Raw genomic sequence first — 27,415 nt, forward strand, 5'->3', positions numbered from 1 at the left:
ACGGCCCTGTGATCTAAATGACCTAGGGTAAACTTACTTCCTCCTTGGGAAATACTCATTCTTTTTGCAACCGCGAGTAATGATAACGGAGACAAAGGATACTGGTACTTAATATAGCACGGCAGTACAATTAAACCGACGGTAACCGGTTCGAGCCCCGCAGCTCGATACCCCGCCCATATCTCGAGGTTTGCTCGACCGATGTGCCACGTTCCCCAAGTCGTTCCACATTGTTCTGTGTCTTTGGAGTTGCCACCCCCCAGGTTGAGAATAACTGATTAAAAATGGCTACCGTGGATGCTATTATAGCTGGTAAATATCCAGCCAAAGCTCATGCGCGCCGGGTTGCCCAGCAACTCGAGACTCACGCGAATGGTAGTCCTACCGTCGTGTATCTGGAGGCGCAGAAAACTCGCATGATCGAGGACAATGACGAGCCCATGCCTTTTAGGTACGTCCCCCTTCATGCGACATCATTACTGTAGTCTTCTATCTCAATCCGAGACTAATCAGTCCCGGCTACCAGGCAGCGACGCCCTTTCTTCTACTTGTCTGGTTGCTTGCTACCTGATTCGTCTCTGGTATACAACGCCAGCACAGACGAACTGACACTCTTCCTCCCCGCAACTGATCCAGAAGACGTGATCTGGTCTGGCCTCCCCCTATCTGCAACCGAGGCCCTTGAGCTCTATGACGTCGATCGCGTGCAAGCTACGCCAGACGTGAATGCCACCCTGTCCTCGATTGCAACCGCGCACGGAGGAAAGGCCGTGGCCTTTGCAATCGCAGACCAGGTTTCGGATGAAACCAAGTTCAACGGCTTCGCAGCGACTAACCTTACCGCGCTGAAGGGCGCCATTGAAACGACCCGCGTAGTCAAAGACGGGTACGAGATCGCCCTTCTCCGAAAAGCAAACGACATCACAGCCCAGGCGCACATTGCGGCTCTCCGCAAATCCCAGTCTGCCACGAATGAGAGGGAAATCGAGAGCGTCATCATCGCGACATGCATTGCCCACGGCGCTCGCGAGCAGTCCTATCATCCGATCGTCGCCTGCGGTGAGAACGGGGCTACTCTCCACTACCCGAAGAACAACGCCGACACAATCGACATTGCGACAAAGAAGAGGAAGGGGAATGTTCTTATCGATGCTGGAGGTGAATACCGCACCTACTGCGCTGATATCACCCGCGTGTTTCCGCTGGAGGGAAGATTTCCGATGGAGACTCGCCAGATCTACAAGATTGTTTTGCAGATGCAGGCGGAATGCATTGCGATGCTCAAGGAAGGTGTGCAATGGGAGGATGTGCATGCGCACGCGCATCGGGTCGCTATCGATGGCCTGCTGGAACTAGGGATTCTTCGCGGCTCGAAGGAGGAGTTGTTTGAGAAGAGAGTCAGCGTAGCATTCTTCCCGCACGGTCTGGGTCATTACCTGGGAATGGACACTCATGACACTGGGGGCAACCCGAACTATGAGGACAAGGACTCTATGTTCAAATACCTGAGAGTGAGAGGCCGTTTGCCAGCGGGATCAGTTGTCACTGTCGAGCCAGGCGTAAGTTACAAAGCAACGCAAAACTTTTTATAAAATGCGCAGACCTGAGGTGTTGTTGATTACTGATATGTTGCTGTCTAGATCTATTTCTGCCGGTTTATCATCCAGCCCTACCTGGACTCTGCTGAGTTGAACAAATACATCGACTCAAGTGTTTTGGAGAAGTATTGGGGCGTAGGTGGAGTGCGCATCGAGGACAATTTACATGTCACCCGAGATGGATATGAAAATTTGACCACCGCACCCAAGGCTATTGAGGAAATTGAAAGCCTGGCCTGCCAGGCTGCATGCTAATGCATGGAGTATAGTATGACAACTAGAGTTGTCAGACATCTAAAGCGATCTTGATTAGTTATGAAGGGACACGCCAGACTGCATTTTGAATGGATAACAGCGTCAATACCACAAAGAGCATTCTCGTAAGCCCAAAGTAGTGATGCGTACGGGCTCTCGCATATACACACCACCGAGTTTTGGCCTAAAATCTCACAATGGCGCGTGGTAGAGGAGCCCCAATTGCACCGGGCAATGCCAATCCCACCATGGGTGGTTTGCATGCCTCGGTAATCGGCTAGATTAAGAATCTGCCAATTGCTTAGGAATCAATCTTAAGGAGTCCTAGCATACCGTATGATCTGGCGGTCTCTGTTACCGGTTTCCAACTAAATACCGCTCCTCAGGCGTTTCCTCCCACTTCCTCTAACTCCGCCTTCCGTCTCAGCTCTATCTAGCGCCCGTTTTTCTTTTTGGTCCAATACTAAACTAAGCACATCGAAGCAAAATTCAGGAACTTCAAGACACAACTTCTTGAATTCTCCCTCGGCTTCATGGCGCAGAACATGGCTCCTGTGGGCCCAGAACATAGCTACAGGCTTCCGAATAGTGGCGTCCTCAGCAGGCGTATTCGTGTAGACATATCGCGCATACGTGATTTCACCCAGAGGAGTACTGCTGATACGGTGGATCTTGGAATGCGCGAGCGTCTTCAAAGACGGGATCCCCAGCTTCTCCGCTAATGTGTACACGCGCGCATGCTTCAGCAATTGCTCGCCGTTATGGTCTTTGCCTGCTGCAGCTGCGTCTTGTTCTGTAGGGGAATCTGCGGAGTAGTCGCGGGTGTACTGGAATTGTAAGAAATAACCGAATGCCTCCACGTTCTCGTTGGGAAGCTCAATGCGCCGCTGTGGAAAGATGGAGTCAGCGGAGTTACCGAGCAATGATCAACCGTGTAACTCACAGGGCCTGATTCAGTAAATCCCGCGACAGCGTCGGCGAGAAGTGGAGATTCCAGCAGGAGAGTCTGATGCGCTGTTAAAGTCGTCTCATTTTCGCCTTTCCCAACGATAAGTTGCACGATTGGAGAGGTTAAGAAGCTTGGGCGGGTCAGTGAGGACTATTTAATCGGACTGACAGCGGAGCGCAAGGGAGGTGCATATGGAGTGTGTTCCATCAGGGCATGACAAGATGAGGTGTGAAGGAGACGACCGGAGAGGCTATATGACAAGCCGCAACACAGAACATCCCAGGAAGATGGGACTCTTACTCAAGAAAATGGTATCCAGGCTTCTTTTGACTGACGGCCGGCGCTTCAGTGGGATTTGCGACGGGTTCCGCGGGTGGAGCGTCTGTCAAGTTTATATTTGGTGCGGTCTCGCCTTGAGTCTCGGTTGTAGGATTTTGCGCTATTGTCATTTCCACGTCTGCGGAGTTGGTATTGGGAGTAGCATCGCTCGGGCGTTGAGAGACCTCTCGAGCTCCAACTTGGACCTGTGGCGTCTCCATTGTTGGAGAAAAGGCGTGTCCACCGACCTTGGAGAGATTAACAGTGGCTGGGAGGAAAGTAAGCTCCGACAATAAACAAGACAAGATCACAATGTATTCAATGTATGGTATATCTAGGCTGAACAACTGAGTTCTAACAAAAACAAAGGGTTTGAAAGGTGACAGTAGACACTGACGTGACTGGGGGAGGTGGATCAGATGTTATTAGCTTCGCGTCGCATCCCAGAGCTCCAACTGCTCTCCATGGGGAATGAGTGGGTGGGCAGTGTGGAGATGCATAATATCAGATACCTACCTACCTTAGGTACTAGGTGGTATGGATAATACCACCGTGTCCAATGATCATGCAGAGGAGTACCGCCAGTATACCGTAAATTACATCCGAGTCAGGTACAACTACTACTAGTGCTGTCTTGGCGTCGCATTGCTTGTACCAGAGCAAACTTACCCCTTTGCCATTGGGCCACAGATCTATACAGATGCTCAAAGAACCAAAGATCTATAGAGAATCATTGGTGATATAACAACATTTTCAAATTACCCAGATGACATGCCTATGTTTGGAAATCCTTGTTACATCATTCTAGTATATTCCTGTCAATGACTGCGAGGGTTCAGATCGTAATTATGCTTCGACTTTCTTTGTTTGTCAAGTAACAGAGTAGCCCGGCGAACGTTCGTCGGCGGTGATTACTTCCCGTTAATGCAGGCATTGAATTGGACTCAGCGAGGGTTGCATGATTGGGTGTTCTGCCATTCTGTTGAATGAACCACCAGAAACGGCGCTCAGACCATGGTTGTGTCTCATCAACATGCCCTTCAACGACTTGAAGCTTTGCAGGCCAACACCATTGAAAACCAGATTTCCCATCAAAAGTGGTGAGACATGGGCTGGATAGGGATAGGATATTAGATCAGGCGGTATGCTCGATCAAAAGGTGGTAGTCGAGTATAGGAGTTTGTCAAGCCTGAAGACAAGCGTACCTAGTGCTCCGGGGGGTTCCCGGGGCGTCTGCAGAGCACATGCAGCGAGTAGAGATACTTCTTGCCTGAGAGTGGTGGCCAGGTTCCCAGTGGAACTCGGTAGACCTGCTGGAGATCTTCTACCCCTGAAAACACCTGATGTTTTCTCCCTTGCCTGCCACTCTGAATGGGGACGGACAAGCGCTCAAGGAAACCCGTTTTCTATTTCGCAGAAACGGTGATAAGGCACACAGACCAAGGAGACATTTTCCATGGCTAACATGAACTGGCTATTTGGTGAGAATGACTCGCTCTGAACGTTTCTCCTTGAGTTGAAGGATCTCTGAAAGCCTATTGGCATCTCTCATGACGGCCGGAATATCATCTCTCGTAGCCGCTAGGGTCTTTCATGAACCGGTTAGCTTCCATATTCAGCCGCAGATAGGATGTGCTTACCCGACGAACGACCTCATATTCACACTCCTTGGACTGATACTCGCGAATAACTTCGAGGGTATCAAAGTCCACATACACTCTTGTATCCCGGAGACGGAAGAGTACATTGTCCAAACGCATGAAAAATCTCAATAGCAAAAGTAGCCGGTCCGGCATTACTCGTATCTTGCAGGATAGCATAGCGATGCCGTTGTCCGCAAGTTCATCCTCGTAAAGGATGACCTCATCGAAAAACAATATCGGGTCCGGACGCTTGAGTAACTCGATAGGTATGGCTTGCGTTGTCGGCTCAAACTCCCTTGCGTTACGAGAGACAGTGCCCGTGTAGTCTGTACTGTAGGACCAATCAAACGGCTTGACGATTTCCTTGATTCCTTCATGAGTTTTCTCTCTGGTCATGTGTTAGCCGCTCAGTGCTTGGATATGCAATCATGCTGCAAACAACTAAGCATCCATACCTGCTACTCTGCCATTCTCTCGAATATGCAACCTTCAGCATCGATGCGCCAGTCTTGTCAACCCGATTCAAAGCATCGAAAGCATTGAAGTTGATACCCCAGCCACTTTTTTCATGCTCTATCGCAACGTAATTGTCACCGAATATCATCTCGGGTGGCGTAATCCCGAGCTTATTGGTCATGTCTTCAATCGGATCGGCCTTTAAGATTGGCAACTTTTGCGTGGTGATCTTGAAACCCTTGACCGAGATAGAACTGGGTTGTTGGGCTCCTGGGGACATGGTAACCGGATCCGCCATGGCGTCGTCAATATATGTTCACAATTTGAGAAGATGATCTGTAGCTTTGTTGCGGTATCTTGAAGCCTAGAGAAACACTAGCAGGATGGTTCCTTAGTCTTGACGTTATATCACTGTTCTGGCGGTGCAATAGGGTGTTAATCCTACCCCGCGGAGGTCGGAGAAAAGGTGGCCCGATAGCGTTGCTGGGGTGATGCTAGCAGGGCGGTTGCGACAAACACCCGCTCAGCACTCAGCACCATCTCACACAGGTTTCCTTCAATCTATTCCTCGCCAACTTGCGCTGTCACCCAACACCCTGCTTTCATCTATTTGGAGGAACCATCAAGGAGCTGATTATGGTTATATGAACGCGTCTCTCTTTTTGTAACAACCTTTTACTTTCTTGTTGTTTCTCCAACACTCTAGAAGCCGTTACGAAGCTCCGTCGCCATGTCGACCAAGACCCTAGAAGCTCGATTGGAGCATCTTTCTGTCAAGGATGAGAATGAATCCGCAGCTCCTAGCAGTGGTTATTCCAAACACAAGGTATTTGCTGTTGGTTCCACACCTGAATTAAGAGGTTTAGTGTGTTGATTGTTGTCACACTCCAGGGCTCCTTGTCGACCGCTGTGTCCCTTGCGGGCCATGGGCCCACGGCGCAGTCGAACAGTGGCAACAGCAGATCCAACCTTCTAAAGCTCGCCCTCCAAAACACAAATGACAACAAGGTGAATGCAATGAGTGCTGGCTCGTCTCCCAGCAAGGGGCATCAGCGTGGACTCTCGCATCGTGCTGTAGACGAAAATGGCGACCAGCGCCATACATCAGCACTCTACGAGCAGCCCGAACCAAAGAAGTTACACCTTGGGATGTTTGAGATTGGGAAACCGCTTGGAAAAGGGAAGTTTGGCCGGGTTTACCTAGCCAAAGAGAGATCCTCCGGCTTTGTGTGCGCGCTCAAAGTTTTGCACAAGTCTGAGTTGCAACAGGGTGGGGTACAGAAACAAGTGAGACGGGAGATTGAGATCCAGAGCAACCTTCGTCATCCAAACGTCCTGAGGCTCTATGGCCACTTCCACGACAGCAAACGCATCTTCCTGATTTTGGAGTTTGCAGGCCGTGGCGAGCTGTACAAGCACCTCCGAAAGGAACACCGTTTCCCGGAGTGGAAGGCTGCTCAGTATATCGCCCAGATGGCTGCTGCTCTGAAGTACTTGCACAAGAAGCATGTCATGCATCGTGACATTAAGCCCGAGAACATTCTGGTTGGTATACATGGAGAGATCAAAATCAGTGATTTCGGTTGGAGTGTCCATGCACCCAATAACCGGCGTCAAACCATGTGTGGAACTCTGGACTATTTGCCCCCAGAGATGCTCAAGCCGGGACAACAAGACAACTTCTACAGTGAGAAGGTTGATCTGTGGAGCCTGGGAGTGTTAACCTACGAGTTCTTGGTCGGGGAAGCTCCCTTTGAAGACACCCCCGTCATGACACAAAGGCGCATTGCCCGAGCGGACATGTCAGTGCCTTCGTTCGTGAGTCCGGAGGCGAAAGATTTGATAAAGAGGGTATGTCTACATCGCTTTTCCTCCACATGCGTATGGCCACTTACATTCCCTAGTTACTTGTCCTTGATCCTGAAAAGCGGATCACACTCGATGAAATCCAACGGCACCCCTGGATCCTCAAACACTGCGTCAAAGACGAGCGCGTCGTTAAAAGGAGTTCTGGTTCTTCTTCAAAGGATAACAACAAGGCATAATTGTCTCTATGCATGACACGGGGTTCTAGGTGTTGATCATACGGAATGCTTTCAAATTTCTAGCGCTTTTTAGCTTCTTCGCTTTTCTGCTTTGGTCTCGGCTTTCTGTCTTTTTGTCTTGAATATGGAGTTGCGGGTTAGGACAAGCTTGGTCTTTACATTGGGAAACCTGGAGTAGTCGATATAATATATGACAATGACTGCATAAATCGATAAAGTGAAGCATTTCCTCGGCATGACATTCAGGAGAACAGCGTAAACCCTAATTAAACACCGATGTTTTGCGAAACATAACGGATAAGGCCGGCCGAGGATGATCCCGGGAATCCTAAAGGTGGCATGATCCAATGCTCCCACCCGTCTTCTTTCCGCCCAACAAAGCTCCTGGCCCACCGACCAAACGTCCACCCACCCAACCTAGCCAGAAACTAGTAGTTTGGGTTTTGGATCCTGCACTGAACTCAAAAATGGTTGGATAGTGGTCACTGGCAACGATTCCGCAAAGAGCTTGATTTCAGGGTTCACAAACCAGACGGAGAGGATAATTGATCTCTTTCCCCGCGCCTTGCCGCTTGCACTGTCGAAAACCACGTCCTTCCTCTGTTGTCCTAGTTGACCGAGCACAGTACACGGCAATTATGGAGTACCATGGCGACTGGAAGTCGTTGTCGGGGATAGCAACGGCGTTGCTCGATGGAAATCCCATAGCTATTGCTCTCACGGCTCTGTTTGCCTTCGGACTGCCTGTGTTGCTTCATATGATCTTCTACAGCCGGGTTGCCTCACCCCCGTCTTCCAACTTCCTCCTTCTCGGCCCTAGTGGCTCCGGCAAGACTGCTTTTGTATCATTGGTAAGCTTCCCTTCCATTGTCAAGTCGACATTGCCTTCCAAGCCAGCTCTGAGATGCTAATTTCTTGTTCTATCGGTCAGCTCGAATCCAAATCGTCCCAACTGGCCAAAAGGCTGTCTCGCACCACGCATACCTCCCAATCATCTACACTGGCAACCGTGAGCCTCCCCGCCTCCGTCCAAACCGCCTCGAACCGATATCGGTCCGTCAACGATTCGTCATTGAAAGACATCTCCCGGAATCCAGTCAAATACCGAGTGAAAGACACACCCGGCCATGGGAAATTGCGCGGGTCTCAGGGCCTGTCCCAGTTGGCGACCATGTCAACATCGAACGATTCCAACATGAAAGCACGCGGGGTCCTGTTCATGGTCGACACCGCCGCTCTTTCGGACCCCGAAACTCTCCGTGACACCGCCTCATACCTATATGAAGTTCTGTTCGTTCTTCAACGGCGTGCATTGAAGAAAAAGAACAAAAACGTGGCCAAGGTCGCTGGCGAAGTCCCCGTCCTAGTGGCTGCCAATAAGCAAGATCTGTTCACTGCTCTCCCGCCGGGATCGGTGCGTCAATGCCTCGAGGCTGAAATTGACCGGATACGCAAGTCGAAGAGCAAGGGTCTCATGGATGCGAACACTGATTTTGGCACGGGAGAGGAAGAGGACGATATCTTGGGCAGTAACGATGTGAACGACACGTTCACTTTCGATCTCCTCGGAGACGAGATTGGCATCAGCGTTGATGTTGTCGGTGGTGCTGTGAAGGGGGATGAGGAGGGTCACCTCGGAGCTGGGGTGAGAAAATGGGAGGAGTGGATTGGACAGTGTCTTTAGACAGACCTCCGATGTATTCTTGCTTGATTATCTCGTCTAGGGAAATTGTGCAGCCCTACTATGGAAGTCAAGGACTTCCAAATCTAACATGATAACGCTTTACCTATGCGTGCCGGCTAGCTATGTAACAGTGGAAATGGCATATATCGAGGACCCGGAGACAGTGGTATATTGGAATATAATATCATGACTCTTTTATACTACAAGTGAGACTGTCGCTATATGATGTATAGTCAATATCGAAGAGATTGCGGTAGCATATTTTGGGAAGGTTGAGTCTATAGACATCTGGCCATCCGAGAGCTTTGGACACCCGTAGAGCTACGATGCGTAGAGCCGGAGCTGGAGTGGTGCCACACGAAGTAATTTTGGTGCGGTGTGAGTGTCACTGCAATTCCAACAAAAAGGCGTCTCGGTGGTGGTCATGTCTTGTAACAGCATTACGTTATATGTAGTTGACTTGGGAAAACCATGAGAACTCTAATACCAGATCCCATTGAACATGACGGACCATATAGTGGCGTGTGTTCATGCCTTCTCCCTCTTTCTATACTTTATATAGGTCGAGCCAAAATTCCTTAATTACATATAATCTCCCCACAATGCACATTGCATTTGCATGCGAAAGTCTCAAACACATTAATTTCAGTTAGAGCTCTGGTTGTGGAGCATCCAAGTAAGCAGATCAACCTTGGTGGCAACAGCCACCGGTCTCATGATGCCCTGCTCGTCCTTCTCAGTGATAACAGCGGCACTGTTCCACTCAAAGAACCGGTTCAAGGCGCTCAGCGGGGTATCCATCGTGATCTCGACGAATTTCCGATTCTTGATTTTGGGTGCTGCGTTTCCGTCGCCGTTGGCCTTGGGACTGGCCAGTCCCATGTCTCTGGGGTCCGTAACAACCTCGGAAATCTTGTTGAAGTTGAACATGGCATCGGAGACGGGGCTCTTTCCGGATACGCGTCCGTGGGTGACTCGACTGAGGACATTACCCAAGGTGACGAGGCCGGCGAGTCTCTTTCCGGACGGCGCGAGCACGGGTAGTTGGTCGAATCCGCGATCTCTCATCATTTCGATCGCTGTTTCGCAGGGCGTATCGGGGCGGACGGTGGTGATCGGCTTCAACCGCAAGGATCGGACCTTCGAGCCAGCGAAAGGATCTTTTTTGTCTTGAGCCCGGAGTGCCGGGGAAAGAGGGGTAGCTTCCTCCGAGGGAGGGGTGAGGAGGCCATTTGCGGCAAGCCAGTCGTCGTCGGCAAACTAGAGATATATTAGGACTCTAGCATGATGGATGAGGGAGGTCCGCCGTAGACATACCTTTGTGAGATAGCTACGGATGCTATCGGGCATGACAACCACCACAACGTCATCTTTGGTAAACTTGTAGTCATTCGCAGCTTGCACCAAAGCCGAGATCGCGCTTCCACTGCTCCCGCCAACAAGAAGACCCTCCTCGGCGATCAAACGCCGAGAGTACTGGAATGATTCTTTGTCGGCAGTCTTATACCACTTATCGACGGCACTCTGGTCAAGGACTTCGGGAATGAAATCGTATCCAATGCCTTCCACCTTGTAGGGGTCGTTGACATGCTCCTGGTTCAACGTGGGCGGCAGAGCCAGAATCGAACCGTGAGGATCAGCCGCGATGACTTGAACATTCGGGTTGTGCTTCTTCAGGCCGCGCGCCAGACCGGTGATAGTGCCGCCGGTTCCCGCGCCGGCAATAATGGCCTTGATCTGCCCATCGGTTTGGGTCCAGATCTCTTCCGCCGTGCCGAGTTCGTGGGCGAGGGGGTTGTTCACGTTCCCATACTGGTCCAGAATGTGGGCGTTCGGCAGCTCCTTCTCCAGACGCTTAGCAACGCCAATGTGGGATTCGGGGGAGTCGTATGCGGCTTCGTTGGGGGTACGGATGATAGTTGCGTTCAAGGCCCGTAGTACAGAGACTTTCTCCGCAGACATCTTCTCCGGCAGAGTGATGATCGTCTTGTATCCTAATTCAAAAAGATTAGCAACGGTCCAGCGAGCGACAGTTCGGATCAGCGCAGACCAACCTTTCACGGCCGCAACAAGAGCCAAACCAATACCACTAATAGACGACAATTAAGCGATTCTGTCAGTTCACCAAGACACGATCAATTGAAGGGAGAAACAAGAAAGCAAGAGGCGCGACATACGTGTTTCCACTGGTAGGTTCGATCAGGGTATCCCCGGGCTTGATGCGCCCAGACCGCTCTGCCTCCTCAATCATGCGCAGGGCAATGCGATCCTTAACGCTACCGCCGGCATTGAAATATTCCAACTTCGCATACACCTTGGCCTCGATCCCCAAGCTCTGCGGAAGGCGGTTCAAGCGCACCAGAGGGGTGTTGCCAATGTGCTGGGTGATGGTATCCAGGGCCACCGGAGGGACACCGGGTGCGGTAATTGAAGACATTTTGGATCTCAAGATCGAATACTTGGTCAGTTGTGCGCAGAAGATATAAACGGAAATATAAAAGAAAAGAAAATTATTGTATTTGAATCCAAAAGGACCTTGATAAAAGGCACAAGAGCTGTGTTTTGCGACAAGGGAAAAAGATCTCGTAAGAAGTTGCCCCTCCCGATAGTAGCCGTTTGGCCACCGGAGAAATCCCTGCATGCATTCTAGTTGATTTCGAGGTATTCGCCATACCCATACCACCAGAACACGCTCTGGGTATGTCCATGAAGTACTACTCCTCCCCCATTACTTTCGGACTTGAAAGAAGCGAAACCCCAAAACCAAGAAGATAGAAGGCAGATGTTGATTAACCATCACATGATTTACCATCCTAGAATCTTTGGAACCAACATGTCCATTTGTTGATGACAATCAATGGACTAGTTGAGGGATCAGCATGTCGATCTGAGTGACAATACCATACCTTAATACATCGCACGGCAGGATCGAGGTAGCCCTTGAGCCAAGGACGGCGTACCGTTGCGGATTGATTGCCCAGCCTGTCACTTTTGAGTCCCTGAGTCCCTGAGTCCCTGAATCCTCCAGAGGACTCCGTACTTTGTGTATGTCTCCAGGCAGATTCATTAAATCTGTTCAGATGGAGTACACTTGGGTGTGTTACTACACCCGTGTACCAAAAAGACCAATTTAACTCGCATACTTGCCAAATGACTGTGTACACCCATCTCAATACACATGATCCATATTTGAAATTAAACTACTCCGTAGGTAGCTAGATACCTTGTATGGTGAGGTTTTTTTTGGGCCAATAATGACTCCATCCCACAGCACGGTGTAGGATTATTGCTCGGCAAATTGTTGTCAATCAAAATGACTAAATGATAGGACACTTCCAAGATACCAGAGGCTAAGATTGGTGGGTCGGTCAATATTCGAGTAGGATGTCCTTGTCTATGGAGGCAAGCTGGTCAATTATTCAAAGGTACACCAGTATTGTATATCATCCCACCTTCGGCACTGGCTACAACGCCAATGATATATTTAGTATTGTCAGCTTACTTCAAAGTCTAGGATGACATTAAGCCTCTATATGCCACCAAGCTTAGGGTACAGCCGCCTCGCCTGTATAGGATCTTAAAATATTGATGATCGCCAGTCACTCTGCCCTCCACAGTTGTCAGCTGGAATGTCGTTGACTCTGATAGGTGTCACCGTAAAATAACCTTTCTCAACTCCTTGCGAAATCCTACCCAGTTGATAGGTCGATAGCCACATGCGTGCTTAAGGTAAGTACTGCTGCTGTGAGCCTATTGACTTCATCAGCCAACAAAACCGTGCATCGTCTGTGTGGTTTGTCGGTATGATATACAGAGCAAACACACACATCCATGTTATTGCCAATGAATCAAAATGTTTCTCGTTGAGCCCCAAGACACCGCCAAGTACCTAGTCAAGGTGGCTGTGCAGAACACACACACTATAAATATGGAGACAGCACCACTTGGGCCATCAATCACTTACCATATACGGAGTATACGGAGTACAACTGTACGTGGGACTGGCAAATCGATTCATTACCCGATCCTGAAGCGTTGATATAAAGAATATTCATAGACTCTTACAAAGTAGCCATACCACACCTCACCCACTTGGGTTAGTCTTGATACATGGGTTTGTTTCCCTCCCACGAGTCTTGCGCTGCCACGACCACAGCCGCTCACCACACGGGCTGAACCTAAAACGCTGGTGCTCTTGGTAGTCTTGGATGGTCTCCTGAATTAACGTTCGCGATCCCCATGTTTTGATATAATTCCGCTCGACCCCGACTACTACAGATTTGATCTCGCCGAATCAATTATAGTTGTGGCATATAAACCTACCTTGGTGGTCCCTTTTTTTTTTGTTTTGTTGTTTTCTTTTCTAAAAATATTCGTTCTAACGGCACGAGGGCCCCTTACTCTTGATTGTTTACCCAAGCCTCATTGTTGCTGATCTTTGCAATAAAACCTGTGTCTGGCCCACTTCCAAGTTCAGTCCTTCCTATCTCATTTTTCTCTCATATAATTGTATAAAGAATTCACCAACAAACTGTTGATATTGGGTCACTCGGATTATCAACCTCTTTGTTCTGTCTCTGTGTAGGGTAGGAAGGATTCCATACTTCCTGACCGATACACAGGAGATTTTCACACCCAACGCGCCCGCCCTCGGACCGGAATCCATTTCGTGTCGCCATGAGAAGCACCCATGAATCCTCCCCACGGGAGGGGGGATATCAGGACGCCTTTGTGCCGAACCAAGACCATCCAGGAGCGAACCCAAATCACAACGGGCTGCTTCCGTCTCACAACGAAAAGGCCCACCATGCCGACAGCACGTTGTTTCGCATCGACACTGCTGGTGAAAGTGGTCGAAGCGGGATTCATCCGCTTCTGTTCCTGAAGGTTTGCTTCAGGAGCACCTGTACCTTGTCCATGCTGGTAAACGTCCTCTGGCCGTTTGTTCCACCGGCTATTGTGCTCCATTTCGCTCGACCAGACCTTCACGTATGGGTCTTTGCGCTAAACTATATCGCCATGGTTCCGTCGGCGAATCTTCTGGGTTTTGCCGGTGGAGAATTAGCAAAAAAGTTACCCAAGGTGCTTGGTGTTCTGCTGGAGACAACCCTGAGCTCGGTCGTCGAGATTGTTCTTTTTATGGTCTTGATCAAAAATGACAGTTTTGTTGTCATCCAGGCGGCTATCCTAGGGTCGATCTTGGCAAATCTTCTGCTCTGCTTGGGATTATGTTTCTTCCTCGGTGGTTTTGGGCGGGAAGAACAGGTCTTCCATGAAGCAGTTAGCGAAGTTGGCTCGGGGCTCCTGCTGGTTGCAGGGTTTGGCCTGTTAATTCCGAGTGCCTTTAACGCAGCTGTGCTCTCCAAAGCCACCGCACCCCTCCCGGAGGCACTCCTGAATGAATACACCTTGACCATTAGCAGAGCAACTGCCGTGCTCCTCCTTGTTGCCTTCCTCATGTGGGTTTATACGCGTTGCAACCCAGGTCGTGGCATCTCTTACTGACTCGTTTTAGGTACCTATTCTACAACCTCCACAGCCACCACAGCATCTTCGACGAGGTCCTCGAGAAAGACGAGCATCGGGATGAAGATCGGGAAGAGGAGAAAAGACGTGCCAAACTCACCCTGGTTGAGTGTTTCATCGCTATTGCGGTGTCACTTGCATTCGTGTGTATGTCGGCTGTTTTCTTGGTTCAAGAGATCGAGCACATCGTCGAGAGGGGAGTACCCGATAATTTCATGGGTCTGATCCTGGTTCCGCTGGTTGAAAAGGCAGCGGAGCATTTGACGGCCATCGACGAAGCCTGGTGGGTTCATTCCTCGTCCCAACGCATCCCGAAGACAAAAACATAAATTAATCATGGTATAGGGATAACCAAATCAACTTCGCCTTGTTCCATTGCCTTGGCCCATCGATCCAGACCGCCCTCTTGAATGCACCGCTGGTGGTAATCGTTGGCTGGGGCCTCGGAAAGGACATGGGTTTGAATTTTGAGATCTTCATGATAGTCACCGTTGTCTTGTCTATTCTTGTGGTCGGAAATTTCCTGAGGGATGGCAAGTCCAACTACCTTGAAGGCGGGCTCTGTGTGTTGATTTATGTTATTATCGCGGTCACCACCTGGTACTACCCAGAGGTGCATGAAGCCGGCCATGCGCCGGCCCATGGATCGGCGGCCCATGGATCCTAGTTAACCTGAGCTTAGTTGGGAGTTTAGAATAGATCGTTCAAAATATTAGATCATTTGAATCTTCTCGCTGTAGAGATACGTTCGAAGTAGGACCGGACCAAATTGGGCAGCTTGATAAAGAACCAAGAAAACAAGATGTTTCACGACCGCGACTTTGGTAGTGGTGCAAGAATGGTACATCTCAAAGATGGCACTTGAAGCGGTAACCAAGCGGTGACAGATGGGTAGATGAGTAAATTACTGGTAACCAACTGACTAATAATTTCCAACTATGCCAGCTCCTGTCTATTCATCCTCGCGAACCGAACAAAACAAACCATGGAGCTCTCCACAGATCCAACAAACACAGTACTATCCATATTGAAAGACCGCAATATTCGCGCCAGTCGCGATGATATCGAGTCGGCGCTCAACGACGCGACTCATCCGGAGAATGTCAAATGGGTGGAGGAGCATTTGAGTCCGGACACTCTTTTGTCGCAAGAAGAGCTCGCGCTGTATGGCCGTTATACTGTGATCCAATTTATCGCGTCCTGTTGGCTAATCCCTGTGGTTTTTAATCTACTTAGGTATTCGAAGCTAGACAGCTCGGGCATTCTTCGAAACATTCTCCACGACTCCGACACTGGTGCGACCCGGCCGTTACACGACGGAGAACTGCGAAAGGCGACCGATTCGTTAAATGCTTCGACAGGGGAGATCCGGAAGCAGGTTGATATTCTAGCGGCGCAACAAGAATCTTTCAATAACCAACGCTGCGTCAAAGGTGAGCAGGAATTGAGGTCGGCAAGAGACATTGAGCGACTACGGTCCAAGCACGAGCTGGGGCGACAGAAGACATCTTCGGCGGTACGCAAGCTTCATAATCCACATCGCGTCGGCAGTTAGCTGAGTCAATTTTACAGTCCAGTGACCTCGCTCAGGAGTTGGAAATCGACTTGAAAAGTGAAACGGAGAAAGCGGTAGCAGAAGGCAAACGGATACTGTCTTCTCTGACAGCTCGACTGAAGGAAGACGACAAGGTCATTCTGAATCTGGAGAAGACCGCATCTACAATACAAGGTGGCGGTGATGACTCTTTGGTAATTAAACGGACATTAGAGCTGGAATCTTTACTCGCAAGCTATCTCGCTGAAGAAATACACTGTCGGCTGGACCGTCTATACCTAGAAGGTATCGAATCCGACGATGCGGGATTCAACAACCCAACGAGTACCGAGGATGATGCGTGGTCCGGCCTGTCCGAGGAGTTGGAAGCGTTATACCCCGAAATCGAAATATTAGCAGAGATGTCTACCAAGCAACAGTGTAGCGGGCCTATACTGCGAGAACTCCAGAACCACCATGGCAAGCAGCGCGTTGCATCTCATGAAAAACTTGACAATGTATGTTGCTACTTTGGCTTCCTGATTCCCTTGCTCACCACTGGCAGATCTCCGACATAATTGGTGAAATGACCTCCTCGGCCAAGTACCTCACGAAGTCCTTGCAGAATCGCGAGTCGCTCTGTGGTATTCTCGAATCGTTTACCTCCACGTACCGGTTAGAGATGGGCGACCGTTTCTCCGAGCAAAGCGCTCCAAGGCGGGACACACTGAGAAGACTTTCCACAGCCCCAATGGCGACATTTGCTCCCGATTGCGTTGACTCCGCCCCGGAAACCCCGGTGCTTGCTAACCTAATGCGCCGCGTAGGATTATCATATGAGTCGGTGTTGAGCTCGGAAGAGAAGGGTGGCGGTGCTACCGAGCTTGCTGAAAAGAGAAAGCAGGCGCTTGAATGCTTGCGGAGCTATAGCATTGCGGCTGATTCGCCGCTAAAGGACGAGCTGATTCCAAGTGATCAGGCATCCATGCTTCTCCTGTCTTCCTTGGAAACAAATTCACATTTTCAAAGCTCGCTTGTCGATCTCGATCACGAGAGGGGACTGGAAGTCCTTGAATCTGAATTGGGTCGTCTCCAGAAAGGGATGCAGAAGCTCGATCTGGACGTGGTTTATCGACGAGACAAGACCCAGAGCAATTTCATGGAGCAGTGGTCATAACGCGACAAGACACAAGGGGCACTCCTCCTGTGCCCAATCTTTGTCCTAGAAGGATTGGCCGTTGACGTAGATGGATGGACTAGAGCTGTGGCTGTCTCCACTGATCATAATGTCTCGCGATAGCCTCGCTCTGGGGTAATAAACCGCAATTGATGGATATGACTTTTCCAACACTATGATATTTAATATTCACAATAAGCTCTTCTCAAAGCTACATACATCATTGCAATGCCTAGCCACACAGGACGGTGGCGGTGCGAAATCCTCCTAGGTAGATCTGCGCCACATCACCTGCAGGCTGCCAGGATGCATCAGTCCATCCAGTCATTCATGCTATTCCCCGCCATTCGACCAATCTGATCTGTTCTCGTCCTTCAGTTTGGTCCACATGGCAGGGCCTGCGAGACATCATTCATGCGTGCCATGTGCAACCATGATATCCCCTGAGTTACTGCTTCTGCGCCAGTTGAATGATATTATTGTTGTCGACGGGCTGGAAGCCACGCCTTAGTATGGATGCAAGTCGCCCGTGCCCTGTAGGTACCCTCGGGCGCATACAATGGACTCCTCGGTAGGGCTGGTCCCACATCGACAGCAACGTCAGTTGGTTGATGCAGACGGTTGTGACTCGTGCCCTGTTGATACCTTTGTCTTCAATAAAACCCTTTTGTGATGTCATCTCTTTCAAGGACTGCCCTTTTTAGTTCCCCTTTGTCGGAGACGTTCTTTTGCCTTTGCCCTTTGTTCTGTTGGGCCGGCTGACTTCAAGTGAGCCCTTGTGACCGAGGCCAGTCGACTCTCTTGCCCGCCCACCCCTTCTTTCCTCATGGACCCACTAGGTAGAGAAATACGGGGGCTGTTCTTGGGGTGTCTGCGGTGAAATCCTTCGAATGCAAGCCTATTTAGAGTCCGTTTACCCAATCGATCGCCTAGGCTGCCAGTGGCACAATTGGGTTCGGGAGGCTACTGTCGTCTTAGGTACTAATTACTGCTATATACCTACCTGCAAGGAACCCTCTCCGGGCTACTCCAACCAAGATCCTTGAAAAAATCGCCCTTAGGCGTGCCCATTTCGTGTAAATGCTCGCTAAGCCTCTTGTAATTGTTCAAGTCATTCAGTCACCCTTAAAACCAAAGGCATCCCCGGGCGCGTTTCCACCGCCGGGGCGTTTCTTCAAAGAAAGTACATACGCCGAGTCCAGTTCCAAATCAGGCGTTTAAAACGCATGACTCCGACACCACATGTCTGTCTTTGTTTCCATGACATTGTAGGTTTGTGAGAATCCATTTGTCTCTGCAAGTTGAGCCGCGTAAGAGATCGAGCTCTTCTTTGTCGGTGACTATTAATATGCCCCGTCATTGTTAAGCGTGGGTCTTTTGTTGTTCGAGTATAGTATCAAAAATTTTGGATGTCCGGGCTGCTGTCGAAGTACGCCTGGGCCTTATATATCTTTTCTTTCGCTCTCGAGTCATCTCCAGTCTCTCAGCTCTGTTGCGCTTCATTGAAGTGTGCCTTGCGCACCTAACCAGCCCAGTGTATCAGGATATTGCGCGATAACGAAAGATGTGCCTGGCTAAGGACTACGCGGATGTATATCCGATAGAGATCCGCACGAAAAAAGTCACCCGTCGCAGTCTGTTCAGCCTGGGCACTGGACCGAGCAGACGCACGCAGCCACAAGACTGTGCTAGATATCAGCAATCTTCGTACAGTCAGCCGCGAGTCTCACAAGCAATGAGGGTGCCAAGCTTTCACATCATCGAGCCACAGGGACAGAGTAGGAAGTGTCATGCCGAGAGAATTTCTTCTGCAAGACATTCGATACCTCGAAGTCGACCATTCCAGTTCGACTTACCATCCATCAGGCGATTCACGGATCGAGTCAACGATCATGGATTACGCCCATCAAGGTGCCGCGACAGATCGCCCCGACCATTTGCGGTCGATTCCCCGGAGGTAATAACGAGAGCACCGCGAAGGCCTCGAGTGTCGACGTTTACTCAAACAAGTTCCGACTCAACGCAGGATAGTGATACCGATGGATTCGAAGATATTGAGTCGGAAGACGAATTGGATGGTTCCTCCTCTTGCAGCCCTCGTTACTCTCGCCCTAGCCAGCCAACGAGGAATCCCAGACCCCCTAGAGAGCGAACACCCGTCAGTGAGCGTGAACCTATGCGCACGAGACAGCGGCGGACTTCCAGTCGGCCAGTGGAGATCCATCAAAGCAGCAGCCCCATCCATGGCAGTGACAGCGAGAGGAACATGGGGCGGCGGCGACAGGTACGCTTTGCCGAGGAGGTGGAATATGTCCAAAACACCAGTCGGGCCAGAGGAGGCAACATAGCTAGTAAGCTAGGTGGTCGGCGACGTACCTCTCTTGATCATTCGAACCAAGAGACTCCCCGTGTCCGAGCGGACAACCGGCGTGATTCATTCAACAGCAGCCCGCCCCCAAGACTTCGTTCACCTCCATTCAGAGAGACGCGTGGAACGGAAAGGACATTTGCGCATCGGCTCCGCACCAGTCGCATTTCACCACGGATTATTCAAGATGGCAAACGCCAGATGTCAGATGCGGCAGTGCGCATTTACGCTGAAGCTCGATCGAGGCGGAGACACGCGGATTTTGGGCATAATCTCAGATCATACACCGTGTGGGGGCGAAGCCGCCCATCAGGCCATTTTAGAGAATCTCTGTTTGACGATTCGAGAACATCGTTCGATGATACAGAGCGACATGGATATGGTCGGCGTGGGCGTTGGCGTTAAAGTCCCATTGTTTTAAGCGATGACTTGCTTGTATTTCATCGAAATAGAAGGATACCCACTTAACGCTAGTTAGTCTGTCTGTATATGTGTATAAAGTACCTATGCGTATAGATATATGTATCGATTTGATTTAACGAAGTAAATACCGGTAGGTGGAGGCACTTGGGTACCATTAGACATCAGATCTCTAGATGTGACATCGGGAAATTGAATGTCCGACCGACAAACACCAAGTCGAGATTCCACTACTTCTGAGTATCCATCTACATCCTGTCACCGTGATTTTTGGCATCACTTACTCTTTCTAAGTTGGGTGAATCATGGCTATGCGCTAACACACCCTTTTCCATCATTTAATTCTGTTATTCTCGTCATCAACAGCCTTATGTGAGCAACAGTGAGCCTGTTATCTTGAACTGCTTTGACATCCAAGACCCATTCACCCACAAGCTTGTACTATTCAAACTACAAGGTTGCTTTTTTTGAGAAAAATTCCAACTGGCAGCATCGATCATGAATCATATCATCTAGAAACGTTTCCTGTTTCTCTTGCCTCGGTATCTCATACTGGATCACCTCTAATTCCAGCTTTCGAGCGCAACCACCAAAAGTCGAACTCTAGTCCACGAAACAAAGGTACCAGGGGTCACGTCATAATTTGGGCTAGGTCCCACCATGCCACTCGTGCCCAAGCAGCCTTATCTACCTGTGAGCCCAGGGGTGCTCCTTGCGTTCATACAACTAGATTGCCAAAGATTTGCTCTTTGTCGCAATGGACGGTCCTGATAAATGCGACGGAGATGCGCAGGTTTTATCCGCAGGCGCAAATGATTCGACAGCACAGCACGACCTGGAGGCCGCTAAGAAAGATTTCGATATCCCACCAGCGACTGCCCTAGAGCTCTTGTACCTCAACATCGAGATGCTTGTCAAATCAGCTGAGAGACAATGTTTACCCGTTGACAGGAACTCGGTGGGCGTGTCTGGGGCTCGGCGTGATAGCATCTCCAGCGGAGAAGTCACTCCAATAAGGGTCACCGAGTTGCACTGCTCTCCGGCAGGTTATGTTGGGGCCGGTCATGATTTTGTTCAGCAGAGCGTCCTGTCCAAAAGGTTCGTCTCAAAGCGCGAACCACCGATCAACATGAAGGACTATCTGCAACGGCTGCACCGATACTGCCCGATGTCGACAGCTGTGTACCTAGCTGCTAGCGTGTACATTACTAGAATGGTCGTGGTTGAAAAGGTCGTATCATTGAATTCGAGGAACATGCACCGCCTAGTGTTGGCTAGTCTCCGCGTGGCCATGAAATCCCTGGAAGATCTCAGCTACCCCCACCATCGTGTAGCCAGAGTCGGTGGGGTGAGTGAGGGCGAACTGTCGAAGCTCGAGATCAGCTTCTGTTTCCTTGCAGATTTCGAGCTGCGAGTTGATCTCCAAATGCTCGTCGACCAGGTCAAGTACCTTGAGCGGTCCACAGGCATTGAGGGGGGTTGTTCCTGATTATTATCGCCATACTTCTTGATTAAGCCATAGCTATGGGCTCGTTAAACCCCTCCAGTGGCAGAGAGGGAACATACCAGCCCCCGAGCGTGTCAAATCCTACACCATTGACGGCGATCCTATGGGCGATGTCTTCAATCTAAGCTACATCCGACGGGATTCTTTTGCATTGAGGCCTGGGCCCAATCATGATTGAGATGCACCGATCTCCTGCCCTTCTATGTCGAAAGTTGTCCTCACCCTCTCCCTGTTTTCTGTTCCCCCTTTTTATGTAGGAGGAAGGGAAGGGGCTCTTTGTGGTGGCTGGACCAGGCTGGGGGCTTCTTGGAATAACCCACGACATTACTTTTTTGGGCACTTAAGCATTTTTGAGTTTCAATGCGTTGGCCATTCATCTGGTGAACAAGAGAGAGCCTGCATACTCATGTTCCACAGGATTGTTCAAGTTGGTCTCTTGAATAGTAACCATTCTCTGTTCGAATGCTGAATCAGCGGGTGGCATCCATCATCAGGCAGTAAACAGTAAACCAACTACTACTATTCTTCATGGAAGAAAAACTAAAAGGAAAGAACAACACTTGCCTCTTCCCCCTGTGTAGATAGACCACCTGTATACGGAAGATCCTGTAAGGCACTAACCTCGACTTGATTAGTCGTGCTTGGAAATCGGGCTCCAGGCACCTACATTAAGGTCGGCGAGTCTCCAGTGCGGCGGTCTCCCCGAATAGACTAGAAGACAATTGGCTCTTGCACATCCTCCGAGCCTCAGCCTTTCCCCCTTCTCGATTCCATCTGCCTGGTCTTCTGAATCCCCAAATTTTCTTGTTCTGTTTGTTATTCTTGATCTTTTTCGCTTTCCGCCAGGGGACATATATTCTTTTCCCGCACATAATATTCTTCCTGTTTCTGTTCATTCGATCTGATTTCAGACGTATAGGCGACTCTGACCTTTCTTCCTTTCGTGACTTTGACCGCGCAATGGTTGTTGGGATACCGTGAAAGAAATCGCCAGACCGAAACGCCTACCACCTTCTCTCATCCGTTTTTTTTTTTTTTTTCGCATATCTTCTTGCTGACGGCTGGGTCGGGCGCTTTATCTCCTAACCAGAAATTATGGGAGGGCCACGATTAAATACGCACACCATGTCTCCGCCGGGGTCGCAGAGCAATAGCAGCTCTGCTGGGCTGGATTCCAACAACTCCTCTCCCTCCGAGCGCAAAAGCACGGCTTCTCCTCCACAAGTCGCCCCTCAAAACGCCAGCGTTGAGCTCAAACAGATGAACAAACCGGCGCGTCGCGGGGGTTCAATTCCGCTTGGAGAGGACGTCATGCAGATTGCCCGAATCGGGGAGGTCCCAGCCATGCAAAGGTTGTTTGATGAGAAAAAGTTCACGGCAACCCATGCCGATGAAGAAGGGATAACTCCGCTACATGTGTGTACCACCTGAATCCTCCTTTTTGGGGTCGAAGTCTACCCCGATAGTGGAGGCCTATACTGACGCCTCATTTCTTTCCTCAGTGGGCGGCGATCAACAACCAATACGCGATGTGCAAGTTCTTGTTGGATTCCGGCGCCGACGTGAACGCCAAAGGAGGGGAATCGGTAGCAACACCAGCAATGTGGGCTGCTCAGCGATGCCATTATTACATTGTCCATTTACTCCTCCAACGCGGCGCAGACCCTCTTCTTACGGATGTCCAAGGATACAACATCTTACACCTGGCTACTATTGATGGAAATGCGTTTTTATTGGTGTTGCTGCTGCACCAGGAAATACCGGTGGATGTCGTCGATCAACAGGGCCATACCGGTCTGATGTGGGCAGCCTATAAGGGATTCCCTGCGTGTGTGGACCTGTTCTTGCGCTGGGGCGCCAATCCAAACACAGTTGACGATGGCGGTCTCACCCCCCTTCATTGGGCTCTGGTGAAAGGATCCTTGCCTTGCGTTCAACGACTCGTAGAGTATGGAGCGGATAGGTTTTCCAAGACCAGTGATGGTAAAACGCCCGCGATAGTTGCGGGGGAGATGAACACCACCCGGGTGTGGTACCGGGCTTTGGACGAGTGTGGGTATGACCTGGACGGGAATTCAAAGACGCTGCCTTTTGGCTTGACGACTTGGGTGAGGAGCAAAAACGCGATGTCGAAGTTTTTCTTCCTCTGGCCCTTTCTTATTGTCTTTGTGGCCATTTGGATCCTCAGCAACATGCCGATCTATCTTTCCATTCCAAGCACGCTCGTGGTGGCGTTTGGCCTACAGTGGGTAGCGCAGAAGGCGGCCAGCCAGGGTCCTTCCGAGTATCGAGTACTCCAGAAAACAGTATGCTTGATTCCCTATTCTACTAATCACCACCTTTACAGCCATTACTTTGCTGACTTCTTGCCCAGCCATATCTATCGGGTGTATTTGCGGGCACTTTGTTCTGGGTTGGAGTCAGATACGTTTTCCACGTCCTACCAGGTACGGTGTCTCCCCAAATGGCTGTCTACCTTGGGAGTTTGAGCACTGACAGTGGCCTCCAGCGACTTTTTCTTCGTCCCCAATTTTGAATGTGTCATTTGCAGTCTTTTTCTGCCTGACTGCATATTTCTATGGTTGCTCGATGATAGAGGACCCCGGATTTGTGCCCAAACTCGGCAGCCGGAACCAGCAGAGGGCTACTATTGCCGAACTGTTCGAGCAGTGGAAGTTCGATGAAGAGAACTTTTGTGTTTATTGCATGATCCGAAAGCCCTTGCGGAGCAAGCACTGCAAGCGCTGCGCGCGTTGCGTGTCGAAACATGACCAGTGAGCAAGCTCCGAGAAGTTGCTGGCAACCAATCTAGTACTGATTTTTTTTTAGTCATTGCCCATGGATTGACAACTGTGTCGGAACAAATAATCTACGCCACTTTGTCTTGTATATCACCTGCTTGGAGATCGGCATCCTCTTGTTTTTGCGATTGACATTCAACTGTGAGTAACCCCGCCAATTCATAGCGTAGTGAACTTGCCTAACGATCGCTAGACATCAATGTTCTGCCATCTCCTGCGGAGGCCACGTGTAGTGTCATCAATGAGAAGTTGTGCTCCTATGTTCTACGCGACACCTTTACCCTCATTCTTGTCTTGTGGGTTTGTATTCAGCTGGTCTGGGTCACCATGTTGTGCGCGGTTCAGCTGGTTCAAATAGCGCGGAACCAGACGACGTACGAGAACATGAGAGGTCACTCGATTGACAGGAGTTACCCAAGCTCGCGCGCCTTTGCCTCTGCCATGACCGCTGGAACTACATCATTTGATGCTGCTGGTCTCTCATCCAACGGCCAAGGCCCAAATCCGATGCTTGGCTCATCCCACCGACAACGGCGTCATGGCTGCTTACAACAATGGTCGTCTCTTCTCGGCGTTGACGCCTTCTTCGCGACGGCACGGGATGGGTTGCGCGATCGTGTGCGGACTGGCCGGCCCAAGAACCCCTTCTCCAGGGGAGTTGTTACGAATTGCCGGGATTTCTGGTGCGACTCGACGCCGTATTTCGGCCGACGGGAGCCTGGAGTTGCGATGCTCGGCGGAGAGACCATCAACTATAACCGCATGTACGAATCTCCGTCACAGATGTATAGTGGCGGGGGGTACCGCAGTGTAGCCGGTGAAGAGGTTTGAGGACGGTTGTCCGCATTCCTTGCCATTGCGGCTGTTTGTCGCCGAAGTTGACATGATGATGACCATGTACGTGGCTTAGAGGCTTTATGTTGATATGTATACAGGACAGTGTTAGATGGAGCGTGTGATATCCTTTCTTGAGCTTTTGTTTGATTGTCATGCTTTGCATGTAGGATAGACCACAGGTATTCATATGCTGTGCCATGAATAATAAAACGGTGCGAAGACTATTCCTCAGCCTCGAGCTACATAGGCATTAGATAAGCTCAGGCGTAACCATCTAGATGTCATGCCTACCACCTGTTTGTATAGACTGGAACTGGAACTGGGTCTGCAGTCATGGTCAAGGGGTCAAGACCACCTAATGAAGCCAGCGACCCAGGGTACTTATTGGCACGCTGTAGGTAGAAACCAGGATATTTGACCGATGCAAGTCTAAAGGATCACATACAAGGATAGAAAGACAGTTCCCAAAGACGACAATGACCTAAATTGTCTTAAACACAAGTATTAGAAACAATTTTCTAAGGATTCTGTTGATCGTGGTAACTGGTCTGGCCATAGTAACACCAGATAGAGCCTGGAGGGTACGGATACCTACCATTAGCTAGTTAACAGTACCATACCACACATAATTACATACATACATACATACACCGTCAAACACGTATCAAACCAAACACAATACCAGGCTAGCCAGTAGGGGCTAACCAGTACCTCACCTATTAGAGTCCACGCTCCCCGAAACACCCGACGTCGCAAGGAAGTAAACATAGTGAGAGGAAAGTCGGAGAATAAATCAAGTTCTATTTCTTTTTTTTTTCCACAAAAAACCATCTAATATCAATTCAAACTAAATAAAAATAAAAAACAAGGAAAGCTTGTATACAATTTGTAAGATAAAAGTGGAAAATAAATAAAAGCTTTTTTTTTTTTCCTTTTCTTTTCTTAGAAGAAAAAAAAAGCCAGAAAAGATCAAACCCGAAATCAAAGTCATTTATCGCACTAAGATCTTATCTCGGCAGGAGCTCGGAATAACCCTGCTTTTCTTTCTTTACTTTTTTGCACTTGATTGATCCCCCCACCCCCCTTTGGTTTGCTTCCTCGACAGGAAGAGGGAGACACAGATCTTTGGCAATTGCCTGACAATCCCTGATCGTCGTACCTTATGATCATTCTTTTTCTAATCTTCAAATTATCCCCTCAACCTGTCCAGTGGAAAATACCTCTCCAACGATCTGCTCCAGATTGAAGTCGGCACGGGACTACGGAAGCGACAATATCATTATCAGATCATGCACTTGTCTGGATAAGGGCAAGGCTGGACCCGCTACGACTACTGCTACTACTATACTACTACGTAAGAAGAACCGCAACAGTCACAATACGTCAATGCCACCATGCAATAAATAAATAAATGAATGAATGAATGGATGGACGAAGCACATATTAAAGATAAAAGCCTCACGGCGTTGGTACTTGGTAGCTGGCTAGTTTAGTACCTCGCTAAACAGCGATTCCACGGTCAATTCTGCTCTCAAGACATCGCCGGAGAGTCTGCAGTGCAGACTTGAATAACCTTCCGCTGGCCCTACTGTAGTCGCGACTAGCAGGCATTGAGTGACCTGATGGTACCGTATGTTACGTTGGTGCGGTGTGGTGGACTAGTGGGGTGAAGAAAAGCGGTGGAGAAGGCGAGAAGAAAGTTCGGTAGAAGAGCGCAGTACATTCCTAAAGGAATCAAGACACCAAGAAACAAATGGGAGATGATCGGCTGTGGGCTGGAGTCGTCGCCTGGGGCCGACCGATCCAGGTGTCAGGAGGGACTGGGATGATGGAGATGGGAAAATGGGATCATCGGGTAGCAGGAGAAGAGGAGGAAGGTCTATGATGTATGGATCATACGTTGGAGAAGGTCGGGGTGAGAGATTGAGAGGGAGAGGAGGATGAAATGGATCAACATGCCATGCAAACTTTGACCGAATGTCGATTCAATCTCTTCACAGCATAGGGATATCATCAGATACAGTGTAGGGCAGGTACCTCAATCCCACCCTACTGAACGATAATAAGGTGCAGGAACAATGCATATCGGTGGATAGCAAAGAAACCCGACGATACGACCTAGGTAATAAACTCGATGATGCCAATATACGACTCCACCTTGGCACCATCATATGTGGGACTCGCGAAAATTATCAATCAACAATCAATCAGTACGGAGGACCTAGTCCACCACTCCGTACAATCCCAGCCCTGCAAATCAGGAACCAAAGAGCGCAAGAAATCACGAGACATAACCA

At 49.7% G+C, this 27,415-nt stretch overlaps 11 protein-coding genes across 11 annotated transcripts; 8 read left to right on the forward strand and 3 right to left on the reverse strand.

The window, feature by feature from the left end:
* Positions 1–106: 106 nt before the first annotated feature.
* BDW47DRAFT_211 (aminopeptidase P family protein) lies at positions 107–1,971 on the forward strand. The gene is made up of 3 exons (XM_024818452.1): positions 107–451; positions 527–1,559; positions 1,641–1,971. Exons 1-3 carry the CDS (start codon positions 285–287, stop codon positions 1,851–1,853), a joined length of 1,413 nt encoding a protein of 470 aa, XP_024676412.1. The 5' UTR covers positions 107–284; the 3' UTR covers positions 1,854–1,971.
* On the reverse strand, positions 1,927–3,585 carry BDW47DRAFT_97071 (uncharacterized protein). Its single transcript, XM_024820344.1, has 3 exons — positions 3,103–3,585; positions 2,797–2,932; positions 1,927–2,740 (listed from the first exon to the last, which is right to left on the reverse strand). Exons 1-3 carry the CDS (start codon positions 3,339–3,341, stop codon positions 2,222–2,224), a joined length of 894 nt encoding a protein of 297 aa, XP_024676413.1. The 5' UTR covers positions 3,342–3,585; the 3' UTR covers positions 1,927–2,221.
* Positions 3,586–3,871: 286 nt separating this feature from the next.
* On the reverse strand, positions 3,872–5,631 carry BDW47DRAFT_97072 (TIP41 family protein). The gene is made up of 3 exons (XM_024820345.1): positions 5,219–5,631; positions 4,761–5,151; positions 3,872–4,708 (listed from the first exon to the last, which is right to left on the reverse strand). The coding sequence occupies exons 1-3, from the start codon at positions 5,515–5,517 to the stop codon at positions 4,595–4,597; spliced, it is 804 nt and encodes a 267-aa protein (XP_024676414.1). The 5' UTR covers positions 5,518–5,631; the 3' UTR covers positions 3,872–4,594.
* On the forward strand, positions 5,632–7,487 carry BDW47DRAFT_97074 (aurora family serine/threonine-protein kinase). Its single transcript, XM_024820346.1, has 3 exons — positions 5,632–6,045; positions 6,111–7,070; positions 7,124–7,487. Exons 1-3 carry the CDS (start codon positions 5,950–5,952, stop codon positions 7,262–7,264), a joined length of 1,197 nt encoding a protein of 398 aa, XP_024676415.1. The 5' UTR covers positions 5,632–5,949; the 3' UTR covers positions 7,265–7,487.
* A 174-nt stretch (positions 7,488–7,661) lies between these two features.
* BDW47DRAFT_97076 (signal recognition particle receptor subunit beta) lies at positions 7,662–9,146 on the forward strand. Its single transcript, XM_024820347.1, has 2 exons — positions 7,662–8,115; positions 8,196–9,146. The coding sequence occupies exons 1-2, from the start codon at positions 7,903–7,905 to the stop codon at positions 8,946–8,948; spliced, it is 966 nt and encodes a 321-aa protein (XP_024676416.1). The 5' UTR covers positions 7,662–7,902; the 3' UTR covers positions 8,949–9,146.
* A 447-nt stretch (positions 9,147–9,593) lies between these two features.
* Positions 9,594–11,385, reverse strand: BDW47DRAFT_114627 (cystathionine beta-synthase CYS4; the record flags this gene model as incomplete). Its single annotated transcript, XM_024814694.1, has 4 exons — positions 9,594–10,208; positions 10,266–10,942; positions 11,003–11,037; positions 11,126–11,385. The coding sequence occupies 4 exons, from the start codon at positions 11,383–11,385 to the stop codon at positions 9,594–9,596; spliced, it is 1,587 nt and encodes a 528-aa protein (XP_024676417.1).
* A 1,923-nt stretch (positions 11,386–13,308) lies between these two features.
* On the forward strand, positions 13,309–15,261 carry BDW47DRAFT_97080 (hydrogen/calcium exchanger domain-containing protein). The gene is made up of 3 exons (XM_024820348.1): positions 13,309–14,407; positions 14,464–14,757; positions 14,820–15,261. Exons 1-3 carry the CDS (start codon positions 13,626–13,628, stop codon positions 15,139–15,141), a joined length of 1,398 nt encoding a protein of 465 aa, XP_024676418.1. The 5' UTR covers positions 13,309–13,625; the 3' UTR covers positions 15,142–15,261.
* Positions 15,262–15,437: 176 nt separating this feature from the next.
* On the forward strand, positions 15,438–17,339 carry BDW47DRAFT_97082 (uncharacterized protein). The gene is made up of 4 exons (XM_024820349.1): positions 15,438–15,638; positions 15,711–15,990; positions 16,047–16,526; positions 16,574–17,339. Exons 1-4 carry the CDS (start codon positions 15,460–15,462, stop codon positions 17,183–17,185), a joined length of 1,551 nt encoding a protein of 516 aa, XP_024676419.1. The 5' UTR covers positions 15,438–15,459; the 3' UTR covers positions 17,186–17,339.
* A 1,308-nt stretch (positions 17,340–18,647) lies between these two features.
* Positions 18,648–20,080, forward strand: BDW47DRAFT_306 (putative RNA binding protein). The gene has a single exon (XM_024818710.1). The coding sequence runs from the start codon at positions 18,750–18,752 to the stop codon at positions 19,956–19,958; it is 1,209 nt and encodes a 402-aa protein (XP_024676420.1). The 5' UTR covers positions 18,648–18,749; the 3' UTR covers positions 19,959–20,080.
* Positions 20,081–20,252: 172 nt separating this feature from the next.
* BDW47DRAFT_97085 (putative cyclin-dependent protein kinase complex component) lies at positions 20,253–21,966 on the forward strand. Its single transcript, XM_024820350.1, has one exon. It carries the CDS (start codon positions 20,731–20,733, stop codon positions 21,460–21,462), a length of 732 nt encoding a protein of 243 aa, XP_024676421.1. The 5' UTR covers positions 20,253–20,730; the 3' UTR covers positions 21,463–21,966.
* A 264-nt stretch (positions 21,967–22,230) lies between these two features.
* Positions 22,231–25,553, forward strand: BDW47DRAFT_97086 (Palmitoyltransferase akr1). The gene is made up of 7 exons (XM_024820351.1): positions 22,231–22,896; positions 22,983–23,786; positions 23,855–23,927; positions 23,990–24,254; positions 24,310–24,422; positions 24,475–25,357; positions 25,410–25,553. Exons 1-6 carry the CDS (start codon positions 22,576–22,578, stop codon positions 25,110–25,112), a joined length of 2,214 nt encoding a protein of 737 aa, XP_024676422.1. The 5' UTR covers positions 22,231–22,575; the 3' UTR covers positions 25,113–25,357; positions 25,410–25,553.
* Positions 25,554–27,415: the final 1,862 nt, after the last annotated feature.

This window comes from Aspergillus candidus (genome assembly GCF_002847045.1).
Source record: "Aspergillus candidus strain CBS 102.13 unplaced genomic scaffold BDW47scaffold_1, whole genome shotgun sequence".
NCBI lineage: Eukaryota > Fungi > Ascomycota > Eurotiomycetes > Eurotiales > Aspergillaceae > Aspergillus > Aspergillus candidus.